Here is a 19,403-nt window from a genome sequence, read left to right on the forward strand (position 1 = left end):
TCAGTCTCAGTGCTGATGACTAACGCACACGCATATGGAGGCGACCAGCTCAGTGGTCCGATCCGGCATTTGTTGTCGAGGGCATACGGCAATTACACAAGGTGTGACAGTGTGGGAAGTGATTTATTGGGACACACGAGCACCTCTAGTCTTCCTTCAAACCACTAAGAAGGGTCGGAGTTACGTGAACGATATTTTAGCGCCGGTTGTACTGCCTATGCTATCAAATTGCCCAGGTGTCATTTATCAGCAAGACAACGCTCGCCCACATTCTGCGCGAGGCGTATTCGCGTGGCAGATGTTTTGAGATTCGGCAGGGGGTCATAGGTGACCTATTTGATTCGATGCCACGCTGTGTTTCGGCTTGTATAGCTGCACGAGGTGGCTATACTACTCACTGATTTGCAACATTTTTCATGTCATAACTTCTTAATAAAACAATCTTTTGTTCTGAATTAATGACCATTTGTTTATTTTCACATACACTACATGCATGTTAAGTTTTAGGACACAAGAGCAACAGTTCGAGACAATAGTGATGCAACATGCTAAACTTCTTACATTCTGTTGCTGTTTCCTAGTTCCCATACTACAATAACAACACAGTTACAATCCATTAAAAAGAGTAACATTCCGCTAAAACGCACTGTATTATTTAGAACCACCATCTTTCTTCATCTAGCTTAATACCATATGTAACACTAGAAATTAATTAATTAAACTTCATGGGCTACGAAAATAATTTTAAAATAATGTGAACTTTTATTTTATAAAAATAATTTAACGTTTTAAATTTGCTTGCATTACACTTCATTGTTCCTTGAAGAAATGATGTTGTGTACTTTTGTATCTGATAAACATGGAGTGTTAAAGGGGAATCAAATCAGTTTATTAAACTCACTTCACTCATGAATTATGAAAATCATAAATCTAAAATATTATTTCTTTTGAATTCCGTAATTTATTGTAAAATAACTGTCATTTTATAAATTTTTTTGTACTTTTATCATTAGTGTAATTATTTTCTTAACACTTCTTTTGCGTTTTGAAAATTTTGAAAGACTGACAAATTTTATTCAGATGCATTACAACAGAAAGAAGTACAATAAACAGTGTTTTATATTAATGTGCTAAAAAATGTGAAACTTAATTCGAATTATTAATTTCTCGGGTGTAAGAAACTAAGCGTAAACTCTCTTTGATGTAAAAAGTTTATTGATTTCTTTAGCGAATTCGAGTTTGTGATAAATAGTTCTGGTTAGCATACGACGCATAAGATATTTTATTTAAATCTTCTGTATTTTCAAAGCCTGTTTATCACTATACTGTAAATTTTATCATCCAAAGAAAGTTATTTTACCTTAACCTTTTAACAATATTTTGCTATATCTGTTATTTTATATTATATGTATCATATTTAAAATAGATTCTAGCACCCTGTAACTGGTAGGTTGCAATATTTCTAATATTACTTCTCGCGTACTCTATCTTATAACATCCAGAACGAAATCTAATGGTTGTAATGAAATTTTGTTGCACTGCAGAGATAAAGAGAAAGTTTAAATTCTCTTTAATTTTAGTTTCTTAATAATAAATATATATTTTTAAGAGTTCGCACTAGATATCATATTTAGTTTTTTAACTCAAGAAGCTACTGAAATTAAGAAGTCTTACCTAAAAATAGTAAGTTGGTAGCATATTCCTCTTCTTTTGTAGATCTTTGAGGAAACCCAGTCAGTCTTATCAATCAAGAAGTACCCTTATTCCATTATGCACATTTTGGAACTGTCAATTGAATTATACAAGCAATCGAGTGGCTTGCGTCCTATCACTTATATTATATAACATGCATGAGAAGCTTCAAAAAGCGGCGATAAAGTTCAAACGTTTTTATATTTCACCCCATTATTATTATTTTATCCACGTTATCACTTTTACTTTTGCCGGTTCCTTTCAGGATGTAAATTAGTTAAAGTAGGTATATAGGAACATAGTGCTTGAAGTTAAGCGAAAGCTTTTGGCAGCGAACGCTAAACATATCAATACCAGTTTCGCCCAGCTTCTGTCTTATATATGTGTCAAGAGTATCATATATGTGTGTCAAAAGTCTGAATGAAACAATTTGTCCTGTAAATTTCCACATTTTGAAATACTTAAGTTTTCCTTTAATGTTGAGTTCTGTTAACCTACAAGTGGCGGAACCTTCCGTTATTACGCGAGCTTCGTAAATTATTAGATTGAGGGTCTGATAAGAAGGTTTGTTTTAATTTTTCGTCCGATTTGGGTTTACTTTATAAGGTATTAAACGATACCTCACCACCTGACTTTTGCCACTGGGTCGCCATCTTCCCAGTCGGCTTTTAAGTTTGGGAAAAGTACGGTATTTTCTGCCTCCTTAACTTTAAACTTAATGACTCGACAACTTCTTCTACTACTGAAGGACTGGGACAGAGAAATATGTTGTCTGACTGTTTTTATGGAGCCTGAATTTAACATTTTAGGTTGTTCATTTCCCTTTCACATAATAGAAATGTGATTTTGGTGCTCCGTTTTCAGTTTTCCATAAATAAGTAGTGAGTCATCTACTTCAAAGAGACACTGGAAAGGAATCAAAGCAAACTTGATAAGGAATAATATGAAACAAACTTCAAAGAAATACTCTGCTGGAAGAATTTAAGTTCTAATTCTTTCAAAACAGTTTTCCATAGTATAATAAAAAAAAAAAAAGAAAAAGAAAAGGAAATCTGAAAGGTTTCAGACTTTAAATTACGTCCAAAGGGGCGTTTTTTTAACATTTTGTGTGTTACGTTTATTTATTAAATGCCATGTTCTTCGCACTTAAACCATAAAATTCAGTTCAAGAACAATATCGCAAAATAATTTTAAAATGAACATATCTTTAGAATTTCCGATACACAGTTCGCGCGCTGGAGATAAAAAGTTTTTTTCCCCATTAGAGTGTTGCCATCGCTCGCTTTTAAAATCGTTGAGTTTGTTACTCAAAAATGCGCTAAAATTTTACAAAACATGAAATCGATAAAAAACAAATTCCAAATTTCAAATTTGTGCTTTCAGATGCCCATATTCGCAGTAGAATTACGTCATTCAAAATTTGATGCCTCTAGTACCGTTGCTTTATCACAATGCGAGAAACATACATACATTTATACATATTCTTCATTATTTAATTTCTTCAAATATAATACAGGGCGATAATGTTTGGTGGCAACAGTTTGAAAAGTAAAACGGACATTCAGAATGATTCGACGCGAAATCGCAAAACGGAAACAACAGTCCCGCAGGGACAAAGCCCCTTTGGACTAATAATGTTATTAAATTCTGAAAGAATACGTATAAACACATATACTTCTAAGCGCAAAGGTGTTTTTTTTTAATCAGTACCTAAATACTATGGAAACAATTTCAGCACTGACGACTGAGACGGCATGGGGTTTATAAAAAGTTCGTAAAATCTAACTTTTTATATGGTCTCCGCAAAGCAAAAGTAACAGTTTATGATACATTCATTACTTTTAAATTTAAATAAAACAAAACGTTTCATACTTTTACAAGAAAAATTCAGGAAAACATTTCACAGCTAATTTCTTGATTTGTGCTATTTTTGCGTGCTTCTTGCGATTTAAACTAAAGATTTTTCAGTAGTTTAGGGAGAAATTCCAAACCAAAAAATAGTCACTTTGTTCATTAATAGCTTCTTCTTGAATAAAACATCATTCGTCATTTGTACCTAGCTCTTCATTTATGGTAAAAATATTTATCATTTGTATCTCCATGAATTTTGCACGTAAAGACATAGCTTGTTTTCTTAACTTATCAAAGCATAATGAGTATTTCATTAATTAGTATTTCTATACTGAGGAGATTATATAAAAAGTTATATTAGTGACAAATTGTGGGAAATGATAATAATTGGAAAATTTTGTGAAGTTCTTATTAATGTAAGCAACAACTGACGCTAATTATAACAGAAACCTGAAATTTTATGTGCTATATTTATAGAAAAATAATATTAGGAAGTTCCATAAATAATCCATAATCTTCACGTTGCATATCAAATATAGACTCCTCCTTATTTTGCCTATGGAAACGAATTTTACCCCTATCCATTCTCTTTTGTTGCTGGTCCAATGGTGATCGAATAGTTAAAACTACTGAACAGATGTAATTCGAGATAGGTTGGAGCTCCGGCGGACTGTCTGGCTGCATAAGTTTTTTCGTGGTTATCCTCATGAGTAATGTGTACAACAACTAGTTTTCCTTGTAAGGTATTCATTTAAATTAACCAGTTATTTTATGTTCAGAATCTATACCATCACTTCTCTCTTTCCGCTTTCTTGCCAGAATGCAAATTTCAGCTCACAAGTATTTAAATAAAGTAGAAGGAGACGGTATTTAAAGGGAAGTTTGATATTGCTAAAAGGGAAGTTTGAGATTGCTTTAGTTAGAGCTTGTTCCGTCTGCTGAAGGCCATGTTAATAAATGATATTTTACGATAGCATTACTGTTTAGGGTCTTGCTAATAGTGCTGTCCCGCCGGTGTAGGTTTGAGCCAACTTGTGCGTTAAATATTTCAGGGGAGTCTTCGTCTACCTTAAGTCAGATTTAGATTAAATTCTTTACTTTTGAGTTTACGCCGTAAGTGCTGGCTGGTCTTATAAGCACCAAGAGTGCATTCTGTTCTATTATTTGAGTTCTTAATAAAAGGATCTTCTTCCGCTTCTGTTTGCATTTGAGACTTAGCGATAATTCGCTTAATTCTATTTAGAGTCTGGTCTTAGGGTATGTTACTAAAACAAGTAAGATTGTTAAGTCTACACCCTTACAAATCTATCCGCAAAGGCATCATATACCTTAGGCATATAGTTCTTGCATGCTTTGCCGTATGCATATTATATTCATATCACCTTACCTCTTTTCTCCCTGTCTGCCTTTAGACCATTGTTTAAATAATTATAATTGATTTCATTTCAGTAGTTAGCCTGTCATCAGCAATCACGTAAAAAATATGAGTTTTGCTTTAAAGGTACATATTCTTTTGCTCCGGTACTAGACTTGTGACTTCAATTAGAGCTTCCCCAAATTATTGTCTAATGAAAAGTTGGAATTTTTCATTAAGAATTTTTAAATAAACTAGGCAAACAGCTCACGAAATAACAGTGTTGATCTTGAGAAATAACAGTGGCTTTTGTTTTAACCGAAAACTTTTCCATATAAATAATAAACTCAAATCTAATATAAAAATAAAAAACTCAAATCTGTTAATATCATTATATTAACGAAGATAAGATTTTGTAAAAAGGGGGCAGTAGAACTTATTCCGAAACCTGCTTTAACGAAGTTGTTTTGTATACTTTCACTTAAATAATATGCCTGCTTGAGGACCTGAAGCCTGGTGCCCATTTCTTTTGAATTTTTTGGTAGTCCTTCGACTTATGACATATATTCACTATTCTTAAAAATTAATAGATGATTTCGGGTCCTTTGGAGCTTGGGCCACGAGGAATTTTAAACTGCGAAACCTCATAAATCAGCCTTTGCATATGCCTAATGATAATCACGTGAAGAAAGTCAAACTGCCAAATATTAGTGGTTATTCTCTGAAGTCAGGAGCAGATTTTGTGAGTTTACTCTTCGAAAGTCAGAAACAAGGAGGTTAATTGATTAAATCAAATCAATTCAACGACTATCTGCCTATAAGAATGGATGCCTTCTTGGAAGAGTTTCTAACGGAAACTGGCTCATATTCATGTTATACAGCGAGAATCCAAATTCTCAGGTATCCGACCTGTCCATAGGGATTTAAATTCTGATCAAACTACCAGTGGTCTGCGATCTCCCTATCTTAACGTTCAGCAGCTAGCGAGACAGAACGGAAAAAAGTTTGGCCAAAACTTCTAGGATATTACGAATTCTTATTTTGAATGTACTGCAATTGTAGTACATAATTTTTCTTAAATTCCTCGCCCCCCTCCACTCATGACAACATCCGTTGTTTCGAAGAGCTCATTTTCTTTATATAGAAATCATTTACCCTGTGAAACGATTTAATTTTTATTCAGCATAGGAAGTTTCAATTTTGTTAACATAGAAAGGTAAGTGCGTTTCTGCAAAACTCAAATACTTTCTGCGAAGGAAACAACGTGAGAGATAAATAAACACATGGACTTTATAGAGCTGTTAAAAATTGTGTATAATATTTAAATTAAATTAAATTATGAATTTGCACCTAAACGTGAACCAATTTTGATGCCATCTTACATAACTTTTCTCCCGTAAATGCCTAAAATTTTGTACGTAAAATTTTGTACCCTTATAATAATCATAAATTAGATATTAAGAAAATTATTTCGTGTATTTTTTAAATCTTTTTAGCCTTTACAAGGCGGAACAGAAAAGTTGGTGCTTGTATCCGAAAACAGCCGATGCATTGCCATGAAAAATCTAACTATCATGAGTGTTCGGAGACAAGATTTTTATTTCTCTCTCTTTATTTTCCTTTTTTAATGTTCCCTCCTTCTCTCTCTCGGCTTTGGGAGGCTAAGGGGATTAGCTTCATTTCTTATTGCATTGTAAATGTCGACACCAAGACTAGCGATTACACGCAAACGGAAGCATGTGAGGATCATGAAAATGGAAGTTTGGTTGATTTTTTGATTATGGCAAAGCACTCAAGAGCTATCTGCCTAAGAGGAGGGATACCTTCGTGAAGAACTTTCTAAGCAAAACTGTCTCGCATGCGCGTTACAGACGGGGGAAACCATGAAAACGCCCGTGCAGCCAGCTTGTTCGCCTAGAAACGAAACCAGGTCGAATTACCAGTCGGCAGGGACTTAACCGCTCAACCGCTGGGAGGCTAGCAAAAAACGGAGGAATAAGAGGCAGTGTAGTAGAAGGTCTTTACTTGTTTTTTTAAACTAATCAAAGTTCATATGGAGGTAGATGCAAGCTGCGAAGAATAACAGTTTGCTCGATACCATTATGAATGCGTTTTCCAGAAAGTATCTGTTCTAAATTAAAAAAAAAAAAAAAAAAAAAAAAAAAAAAAAAAAAAACGTTTTCAGTTGCCAAAAGCAGCAGGAGATTATTTGTGGTGCATCAACAGGTATCGAATAACCAATAATATTCATAATATTAATATTAAATGGTATATGAATATATTAATTGGTTTTAAAGAATAAATAAAGCAGTTTTAATTAGCATTTAAGTGTTTTGTGCAATACATTTTTTTTACCTTTATAGATAATACTGACTGTAGTATATTCCCTTTTAATTTTGTTAAAATAGCTTTTTTTAGCACATTTGGTTGTTTATATTTGCTCATAAGCGCCTATCAAAATGCATAATAAATGACCATATAAAATTGGCTTCCAAAAACAATTCTAAGTGGGAATAGTTCACCTGTAAAGTTAAAAATACAACATAGAGTAAAATCTTTTATTCCAGGGTTGAAAACTGTACATGAAATATGTGCAAAAGCAGTATAAAAACTCTAAAAGTTTTCTTGTACAGGTGTGCATTGATGTGCAGGGTCATTAGCTTGGTCCCAGTTTCTTCGCGGTTATAGATTCCAGCGCACCTTTAAATCCATCAGTAATAACGAGAATGAAAAAAATACAACACAAGCAAAAGCGAAGGATAAAAATTAATGTTCATTAGATATTAGAATATATAAATCACGTACAAAGGCTGAATTGACAAACTATATAACGAACAATTTCACAAAAACATTTTGGGATAAATTTTCAACATTAATCAAACATTTAGACTGAATGCCTATTTCAAATGCGCACAAATTGCATATAGATAACTCAAACAACATCAGTATAATAGCAATATTTACAAAAAAAATCTTGCCTGTTGTATGTTCATTAACTTTTCAGTTAAGTATAATATGCAGATATTGAAAATTATTAACTTTAGTATTCATAATAAAAGCTAGTGCCATATATGGTTTTTAGAATTCAAATAAATGTATTAGTGAAAATGAAGTAACAGTTGAAGTAAAAAATAGTCAAATATAAGGTTATATGAGTCCACATGAAGTATGTACAATAGTGATAATGAGTGAAATAATTAATTTCACAATTATTTTATATATATTCACAAAGATAAGAAACTTTTATCAAGAAAATTTGATGAATTTATAAAACTTAAGCAATTATTCAGAATAAAACATTTAGACAAGGCGTAAAATAATTGCCAGCAGAGGGAAAAGATATCTAGTTTTCATTGCACTGATACAATTTTACATGTTAACCTCTTTATAATTTACTACAAAAAGGCATTACAAGATGATCACACAAATTTGCTTAGTTAAATTTCTGAAACAGTTGAAATACGTGAAAGTGGAGTTACCAAGGAAACGCGAATGTAAAGGAAGAAGAAGTTAGTATATAATAAAAGTGTTTATATGTATACATGTATTAAGTATCGTATCAGATAAGATTTTACATTAAATGTCTAAAACACACATTTCGTAGGCATTCGAAATAAGCGATAAATATGAAAGATACATGGGTAGTGAAACTCTATTAACTTTATCTGATATTTTTAATATATGCTCAATGCATGAACGTCACGCATAGTGCCTAGAAATATAAATTTCTGGAAAAAATACTTTAAAAAGCTCAGAATCAGATAAAATTTCAATCATAAATAAATATATGTTCTTAGCATTTTAAGATGCTATCAAGCAGAACTTTCGAGAAACACTGGGATTACCAATCTCATCCTCTTCGTCGATTTATGTTTTCAGCTTTTTTTCTTTTTTTAGACCTTGGATTTACACCCTCATATTAAGGTAATTAACAATTTTGAATGAAATATACCAATTCCCGGTCCACATGTACCAGGCATTCTGAAGTACAAAAATTACTTAAATAACATTGTAAGCAGAAACTCAAGCCTTACTCCATCACGCCATAAATGTGTTGGATATCTAAGTTGTCTCTGAAAGTGATTGAAACATTGAGCTCCAGTTCCAGCTTTCACATTATTTCTGTCTGAGACATGCACCTGTATATCAGTTTTCTGTTAATTTACGGTTACTATTCGCTGTTTGCACCCATAACATTTCAATCAAATTTTTTATTTTATATTTTGATAATATCACGAGAAGAATGAAATAAGAAAAACCATCAAATCATTGTAACTTATGAAGCTAGTTTAGTGAAATATGTGTATGTCAACACAACAAAGTTCGACAAAAGAAAGTGTTAGATCATTCTATCTTATGCATCCTCATGAAGTTCAGACTTCCTCACTGTTATGATTGATAACTTAACCTGAGAATTATTATCGCACTCAACAGCATGTAATTCTGAGGAAATCTGTTGACGTATACAGTTACCAGCCGATTATTCTAAACCTTATATTTTAATTATATATAGGATATCTTAAAGCATTATTATGTAATTTTCAGAAAATTCCAAAGCCTTCTGAAATTATCAAAATATTCATAATTCCTAATTATCTCATCCTTATTGTAATAAGTTTAGCTTATCAAAATATGCCTTGAAGGCAAGTTCAGTATCCAAATACATTAGGGATACAAATAACTAGAAGTTACAGAACGTTGTTGAAAGAATGAGTTATTATTTCAGAAACTTTCCTTTGGGGCATAATTAAGTTCTCATTTGAGAGCTTAAAATGTTTTTTATATTTAGAGGTTCAGAATGTGATAATCTCAGTTCTTTATATAAAATACCATTAGCTTTCATTCTATTCTGCTCGAACCTCCAATTTGTAATATCTGAATATAAATCCCTTTACAATGAAATACAATTCGTTATTCGTTAATTGATACATTTTAACTTTCATATCTAGTTAATAATTTTTCATATCTAGCTGAAGGTTTGAAAGAGATTTCCATAATTATTTCCTTCATCTGGGAGAATAACATTTATTACTCAACTCATCTGTTGTCATTTCATGTTAAATTGGATAATTATTAATAGCATATAGCTTGTATTCTGAAGATTATCACTTCATGGGAACTGTTTGAGGGAAAGTAAGAAACTCATTCTATTGAACAATTTACTCGCATACAATATTGCTTTTTAATATAAGTTTCCTCAGAAAGAATAATGATGTAATAGTCAAACGTTAGATATCCTGCACACATTAGGCGTGAGATCATAAAACTTTCTGAAACATTCTAGAAGTCATTTTAACAGCTTAAAACTTATAAAGAGATTGTACCACATGTACTCGCAAACTGTTCCTCATGTTCATAAAAATTAAAATTAGAAGTTCGTTTAGAATAAATGCCTGGTAGTAATTGTTATGTTTTCTCTTTGTGCGTACATACTCCGGTTCTTAAATAGATAAAATACACCAAATGAAGGTATATTTCGACAGTTCAGTTTAATATATATTTTAATTTAACAGTCATGTAACAGAATACCATTAGTCAAATAACTTTTAAAATTTTAATTTTCAAAAGGAAATAATTTCAAATCATTCTTATGTAACATTTTCAGTTTTTGTCATGGCTCATACATGCATGTATTTTGACACAAATGACTCTTCTTTTCAAGCATATGACAGAAACCATAAATTTGCAATGTAGATAATCCTCAGAGTGAAGTAAAATTCTGCTTTAAAATTATTATGCTTGTAGACCATGGAAAACATACTTTTTCTTTCATCTAATATTTTCTAACTTTCTCCTAAACGCTAAAATTACGCTTACTCATAAACTATCAATTGAAGAGAAGAAATAAATTTTCTAATAAATGATTTATTAATCTCTCATAAAAAAATTTGCAGATAAGCAAACTTGATTGCATCTTGGAGTACAAATCTTTCATAACAATTTCGAATTTACATTATAAATCACTTTAAGCAGCACATTAATCTTATTTTTAATTACGATTTATCTGTTTATTATTTAAATTTAACTTAAGCTTTTGAAATAATACATTACTAGTTCAGAGAGTAATCCTCTACCGTTGAAATCTGTTACATAGCCATTTTTCAACATCGGATGACAAGTCTAAATATTCTTTGAAACCAGATTTAGGACTTTATGTTTTGGAAAATATAAAAAAATTAAAATATACGTTAAGTTTAATGTGCCTATCTTTATTATCTCAATTTTCTTCTTTTATGTATAGTAAATAAAGATATAATTAATTTTGGTTTAGATCTTAGGCCTCCTGATGTAAATGTAGAATGAAGATTTGATGAATTTATTTCAAGTACAAGACTGCCTTCTAATCCCATATCCTTCATTTAGACAAATTCTATATATCTCTGTAAACTTTAAACTTGAAAATGTAGTTCATGTTTTTCTATTATATATATTTAACAGTTATTACTATACTGCTATAAGTTTGAGTCATTGAATAAACCTGAATGCAACATTTAGAAATGAAATCTGAAGTGAACAACGGTCCTTTCATTACACTAAAGGAACTTTTGTTGTTGCTAAGCTTTTATAACAAACTTAGCAATTAGTTGCTGACATTTATGATGTTTTATAACAAATTAAAGAATTATTTACGATAATTCTTTAATTATTTACGATAATTTAAGAATTATTAAGAATTAATTACGAAACAAAAAACGCTTCTGTAATCCATTTTAACTTGCTATGATTTAAATTTCTTCTTTAGGTCAAGATAAGAGTTGCGAAAGCAGCATTTTTTGCCATCTTCCCAAGGTGAATCAATGTAGAACACAATTTTACTTTTTATTCATAAATATTTCTCTTGAAACGTTACTTATTATTCTTGAGCGGGTAGAAAATATTTATTCAGATGTCTACAAAAGAAACTGAAAGAAAGGCTATAATGATGACAATTATACGCGAAATGCAAATCTATGTATTGACAACCAGCTTCCTAAAATTAGCTAATTGTTAACTCTGTTAACTGCTACTTCATTCGACATACTATACTATTTACATACTATACTATACTATTTCATTCGACATTCTTATACTATTTAAACCGCAGACAAAAATTAAGAAAGAAAAGAGTAATTTTCCATGGGTTACTAAATATGATATTCAAGCAGGTACCTCTTTAAACATTAAAAAATAGAAGATTGAACTTGAATGGTTTAGATGTGAGGGTGGAACTCATTTTGAAGTCTGAAGTCGTAAGAATTGCAACAGCATGTTTTTAGATCCGAGACTAAAATGTTCGGCAGTTCTAGAATCTTTTAAGTAGTTGAATGTATTGACAATTACAATAATCTGATTAAAATTCGGATGCAGAAATTTTCAGTGAGGATTATTTTGCGAGTTCATGTCTAATTGCATTCCATTCACAAGATGGTCATAAAAAAATTCTCCGATATATGAACCCCTAGCGCCTAATCGCTCAACTAATCAAAATGAAATTTAAGATGCTACTATTCGGAGGAATGCTCTCCATATTGTGATGATTTAAAACAACAGAGCTCTCACGACTACGGACATTTCGAAATTTTCCAATGACAACAACCACTTTTTTCCTGCGCAAATTGATCAGTGCATCGGAAATCATAAATGGCTTTGGAACGATACACGCGTGACGAACATTGTTGGCATAAAACATTTACAAAGAACAGCGTTGTAAAGGACTAATGACAACACAAGAGAAGACAGAGAAAAAACTTGTTTTTGGAATTAGAAGTTTTCAACGTGTACAAAGTTTCAAGATAGAGTCATCTTCTGTAGCTTTGCAGTTTCGTGGCCACCGAAATCTCCCGACCTCACTATGATGGATTTCTGGTTCTGTGGTTATCTGAAATCTAAGGTGCACTCATCAAATCCGCGAGATTTGTCAAAATTCAAAGGTGCTTTAAAACATGAAGTTATACAGATTACTCCTGCGATGTCACGTTCGTCATTGCTGTCAACAACCTTCCGCATCCAATGCATTATCATTGCAAAAATGAGCCCTTTGAAAACTTGAAATCCAATAAAAGTTCTTTTCCCTCTGCTCGTTTGTGTTGTCACTGGTCCTGTACAATGTTCTTCTTCGCAAATGTTTTTCCTCATACGTGTATCGTTCAGTTTTTCAATGTGTTGATCAATTTGCGCAGGAAAAAGAACAGGGTGTTGCCATTCAAAAATTTAGAAATATTTTCACAGTAACCATAACCGTGAGAGCTCTACCGTTTAAAATCATCACAATCACTAACCCATATCTTCAAATAGCAATGTCTGAAATTTCTTTTCGATTGGTTGAGCGGATAGGCCGCTAGGGGTTCATATATGGAGGAATAATTTTTATGACAACCCGTACTCTGTGAGAAACTGTAAAACTTCTCTCAATACACTCTGTCAAAAATATAAAAAAATATAAGCAGAGCACCTTTATTATTACAGAATTATTTATATATCCTAGATTATATACCTTTTAACGTAATTCGTAAAATACGCATATACGCTAATTAATACGTTATTTCGTTACAATTATTATACATTTTCATGATGCACAACCCAATTTTTCAACAACGATAATGTGAATTCAAGGGAATTTACTCACAAAGTGCTTATTTCTTCCTGTACCTATCGTAAGAAATACATTTATATTAGGAGTAAAGTTATGTGGTTTTCACTTAAAACTGGACATTTTACTAGGCCTAGCGCTTCAGTTGACTGTTTAACTGCATAAATTCTAATACAGTCTTACGAAAATAAAAAACTTACCCTAGATGTGCTCCCATATACTAGTAGAGAATATAAAATTTGAACTGGATATCTTACCAATATCTGATATCATAAATACAAGGATTTACAAAGCATACATGCTAGAGGTTTACTAAAACTCTAGAGTGCTTATCTTAATACTTAATAATTACCGCACCGTAAATATTACTTCCTTACAAAATTTACGCGCAACGTAATCACTGGTTGCAGGGAATCAAGTTGCAATACGTCATCAGAATCTTTACCTTAAGTTATCTAATTACACAGTTGAAGAACGTGAACAATTCCGTACCTATATGGCATTCCGACCCTGCAAATAATGAATGAGAGATATATGCATTAAACTGACTGTGCATTTAAACAGCGCATTACAGAAATTAATTCTAACTGGAAAAGTTTCACTAACATATGTGAAACATCAAAAATTTGGGAATAGGGATATGATGAAATCACTTATTGTTCCTTTTTTGTTGGAATTAAGTTAATGTGAGTATTGTGCTTATTTCTATTTTGGCATAATGGTGCAAAACCAGCATACATTGTCGTCACCTCTCCCACCTCTTTACGCGTCTTTCCTTGTTTTTGATCTCAACAACTATTTTTATCATCACCCTCCGTATTTTACATTTTTCCACCATATTTTACAAAAGGGTTACTTTATAGAATATGATTATTTTGACTGACCATATTCAGTGTAAATCTAAAATGGTCCCATTGATATGAAAACCGTGGCATAGGCATTTGTATTTTTGGACATAGAATAGAAACACAAATTATCATTACTCTGTAACAAAATTACGCATATACTGTAGTTTGATGAGCAACAACTCCAGTTTTAGGACGTTTAGCTTCTTTGCAGAGAGTATAATATGCAGAATACTAATTTTGTAACGATATGTCAAAATCTATATATTTTCTGAAAGAACAAACTCCAAAAATACAACGGAAAGATATAAATTTATTAGGAATCGCATTTTAAGCTGCTTCTATCTCAATAAAGCGTGACGGTATTATTTTGGACTTGCACGTGTAACGTGCACGTGTTGGACTTGATATAATATCTCGAAGACTGGTCAGGGGCAAATTATATTTCACACTCTCTAGAGCTAACTAAAATTAGACATACTAGAAAGCGCATTACTGAAAGGAAATAAATGTTCTACATCAGACCGTATGCATTTGCTAAAGCCGAGTAAAATATTTATCTTAAATCAAATGATCTGATCTAGATAAAATAACTCGAAATGTCACCTTCTACAGCCGCGAACAATATGATAAAGAAATCTAATAATTACCAAGGTAAAACCAATGTTTTTAAGTTTCCCCAATTTTCTCCTTATTAGTATGAAATAAAAGATGACTACATTTAAAAAGAAAGGTACTAATTAAAGGCATACGGAAAATTTCAAATTAAAATATAGAGTTATTCATCTCAAATATTACTAAGATGTTTGTTCCTTGCTCTTTAAAGGGCAAAATTATATTTTTTTATTCAAATATAGCATAAAAAATTTGATGTAATCTGGCATCAAATAATTTTACCAAAAATAAAGTGATGGGAAAACCTGTCAATTTTTTGGCTACATACAAAAATTGGCAGTATGTAACTATCTTTCCTCAAAATCTCAAATTAGCATAATTCTATTACTATCATCAAACATTTGGAAAAAAAATTGTGATTTGTATTATAGAATTCGGGAATTATAATTCAGACTCTGGCAGAAACTGTAGTGTTAGAAGCACTGGCTCTGCTCGGACCTTTGCCACTCGCAACAACCACCGTTGGAGATCCTGGGCCGTTGGTCAGAGTAGTTGGAGCGTCAGTTCTTCTCTCAGATGAATCCTGCGTAGAGTAAAACAAGATAAATTAAACAGCGTTCATTGGTATTGCAATTTTAAAAATAAAATATTTATTTTTACATGCTGAACTAAACTCCAGATATTAGTATTTAAATAAGAGTCTTTAACAACTTAATGTCATTATATTTTGGAAAGTTATCTATGACTTTAAAACATTAATGCAATCAGTAGATAAAGCATGAGCCTATTCAAACACTGAATATTGTTTTCCATTTTTCATATCTGTATACGAAACAAAAAGTCAAATTTTAACACAACGCTTGCAATAGTAGCGTCGAATATTTGCACATTGCCATTAAAAATTGAACTACCTTTATACTGTATGATAAAAAAAGTCTCTTTCCTTTCAAACCTTTAAACTTGTTTATTAGAGCTCTAACATTTCGAAAAACGATATTATCGATAATACAAAGCTCATTCAAAAAGTAAATACCGGTTGGTTATTAAAAAAGATTAGTAATTTGTTTTCATTTGCATTTTATTACATAAAACTTTTCACACCTTAAAACTACCCTCTGACAAATTCACCATGAGAATTAAAGCATGTGTCATTAAGGCATCTTGGCACTAATAACAACGTACCCGCTTCGTAGAGTTCGGCTGTCTGAGACCTAAACCATTTCTGGAGGTTTACCTTGATCTCATCATCACTTGCACCGAACTAGCCGGCAATAAATTTCTTGGGATGAGAAAACAATCATGGATAGCTCTAGGTCCAAAGTATAAGGAGGGTGACTGAATTTTTCCCAGAGGAATAAATCACGCAGCTTCGTCATTATGCGTGCTGTATGCGATCGCAGGTTGTCATGCACGAAACACAATACCACAAGTTAATAGTCCTTGCTTTTTATTTTGTATTGCGAGGCGTAATATTTTCAGTGTCTTACGTCTTACAGAAGCTGTAGCGTTGATTGCTGTGCCTCGTTCTAGCCATTAACAAAACTCCTTGACAGTGTGACGTCGTGGATGCTTCAGTGGGAACGGAATCAACACTGATAGTGGTGATGCATCACTTTTTAATAACACAACATATCACAGATACAACATTAATACATTTAGAAAACTTTAGTAGATATCCGAGCTGGTGACACAATCAGAGACGTTAACGAAGATGGTACTCGTCATCACTCGATAAACAAAGTCTCCACACCTCAGCTCGCTGGCGGAGCTTCCCAAAACTCTTCTCTCACTGACAGGCGTCCGACAGAAATCTCATCTCTTTACGCATGCGTATTATTCAGTTAAGTCGTTGCCATTCACAGTTCTTTACATAAGGTGTTAAAATGAATTATAGTACTCGTAGTGTGAGGAGTTTGCTAACGACGTTCTCTCTAGTCAAGAGCATCATAGGTCTTTCTAGTAGAGTTCAGGAGCGTTCTTTACAGACTAACTCCTTCCGCCTCCAGATTTTGTTTTCCTCGGACACAGAGGAAACAAAACTTTGCAGGATAAAATAGAAGTTCAGGCAGGCGTTCGCTACAAACAAACACCTTCCGCCTCCAGTTTTTGTTTCTCCGGACACAGGAGAAGTAAACCTTCACAGTTCACAGTTTCTGGTTTCAATACAGATTGTTCAACATTTTACCAGTTAATTTTAAACTACACTGTTACAAAGGCTCTCCACTCTCATAACCAGGCCATCATAAAAACTACATATAACAATACATATACAATATATGAAAAACCAACACAGAAATTTTGTCTTTAAGAATAAAGCTAACAATTTACTATATAGTATGAATTTTAAAAAAAATACAATATACATAATCAAATAACAAGACAACTTAAAAGAAATGATAACTAGTCTATTTAACTGGCATGTACAGAGTTTCTACTTAAGCAGTCTACATTTAAGTTGTTACTTCCCTTTTTATGATGTATCGTAAAATTATCAGATTGCAAGGCTAAGGCCCAGCGTAATAATCGACCATTTCTACCTGCATTATTTTTTAGCCATACTGGGGGATTATGGTCCGTTTGAATTGAAAATTTAGTCTGCCCATCTATATACCCTTTCAGTTTTTTTATTCCATACAGAATTGCGGCACACTCTTTTTCAGTGGTGGAATACTTCCGCTCACTATCCGTAAATTTTTTACTGAGATACAATATGGGATGTTCTTCTCCTTTATCATCCTTTTGGGCTAAAACAACACCATATCCTTGATCTGATGCGTCTGTCTGTAGTATAAATGGTTTAGAAAAATCGGGTGCATGTAGCGCAGGCCTACTAGATAGCTTTTCTTTTAACGATTTGAATGATTCATTACATTCATCATTCCAAACAATTTTACCCTTTTTGTTATTCCCTTTTAACAAATCTGTCAAAGGTGCGGCTAAAGCAGAAAACATAGGTATATATTGTCTGTAGTATCCAGCTAACCCTAAGAAAACTCTAATCTCAGTTTTAGTTGTGGGAACAGGAAAATTTTGAACCGCTTCGACTTTTAGTTCTGCTGGAGAACGTTTTCCTCGACCTACTATGTGACCGAGATATTGCACTTCTTCTTGTGCAAACTTGCACTTGGAGGGTTTAATAGTTAAATTGGCTTTTCTTATTCTTTCTAAAATTTCATGTAAATGTTGTAAATGTTCCTCCCACGTTTCAGAAAAAATAGCAATATCATCTAAATAAGGGGTAGCATATTTCTCACATCCGCACAATATTTCGCTCATCATTTTACTAAAATAATAAGGAGCATTTTTAAGCCCAAATGGCATGCGCAAAGGCCTATATACACCAAAATTTGTAGCAAATGCAGCAATTTTCTGAGCCCTAGGGGTCAGCGGAATTTGCCAATAACCTTTAGTTAAGTCTATCAAGGTGATAAATTTGGCTGCTGCAACAGTTTCAACACGTTGCTCTATATTGGGGATCGGATAGAACTCAGTACGCGTTATTTCGTTTAACTTTCTGTAATCAATACACGGCCTAGGATCCCTACCTGGTGCTTCAACAAGGATCATGGGTGAAGTATACTCAGAGGGTCCTGGTTCAATAATCTTGTATTTTAACATTTTTTCAATCTCGACTTTAAGAATTTCGTTCTGTCGATTTGTCATTCTATAAGGCTTATGCTGTACGCGTTTGTCACTGATTAGTTCGATATCATGTTCGACTAAATTTGTTTTTCCTGGAATATTCGAAAATATAGCAGAAAACTTTACCAACAACTTTCCCAACTGCAGGATTTGTTCATCACTAAGTCTTTCTTTAAGATTATCTTTTGCTATTATTTCATTAAAATCAAACACATTGGGGTCGGTTAACATATAAGGAAAATCCTCCTCTAATTCCGAGGGTTCAACTATCTCCTCGTTGTCAAGGAGCACCATATTCAACAATTCAGGTCTCTTATGATAAGGTTTTAACATATTGATGTGATACACTTTATTCCCTTCCTGATTCCCTTCAAAACTAACCACATAGTTTGTTTCTGATAATCTTTTCTCTATTTTTCCCGGCCCTTTCCATTGAGGAGCGAGTTTATGGGGTTGGTTCACTGCTAATACTAATACAGAATCTCCTTGCTGGAATTCCCTTTTCACGGCATTTTTGTCATACCATTTCTTCCTTTTATCTCTCACCTCTTCCATTTTCTCTTTAGCTAATTCTCTACTTTTCTTTAACCTATTGATTAATTCGAAAACATATTCTATTACGGTATCTTCTTTTTCCTGAGGATCTAACCAATTCTCATACAATAATGCGACAGGTGTTCTGAGGTTGGTCCCGTACACTAACTCAGCTGGACTAAATCCTGTACTATCATGCGTTACTGTCCGCAGGGCAAAGAGAGCGGCAGGTAATTGTACTTCCCAGTTTGGGGCAGCTTCAATACATAATACCTTTAAGACCCCTTTTATTGACCTATGG

General features: G+C 32.8%; 1 protein-coding gene across 1 annotated transcript in view; it reads right to left on the minus strand.

Moving 5' to 3' along the window:
- Positions 1-7,441: 7,441 nt before the first annotated feature.
- The window catches only part of LOC118181128 (uncharacterized), a 91,443-nt gene continuing 79,481 nt past the window's right edge, over positions 7,442-19,403 (minus strand). The window contains exon 6 of the mRNA XM_035350202.2: positions 7,442-15,509. Coding sequence (XP_035206093.2) covers positions 15,375-15,509 — 135 coding nt within the window. The 3' untranslated portion in view covers positions 7,442-15,374. The remainder of the gene's footprint in view (positions 15,510-19,403) is intronic.

Source organism: Stegodyphus dumicola, chromosome X2, assembly GCF_044657685.1.
Source record: "Stegodyphus dumicola isolate Sdum_Otavi_A_Nest chromosome X2, ASM4465768v1".
Lineage (NCBI taxonomy): Eukaryota > Metazoa > Arthropoda > Arachnida > Araneae > Eresidae > Stegodyphus > Stegodyphus dumicola.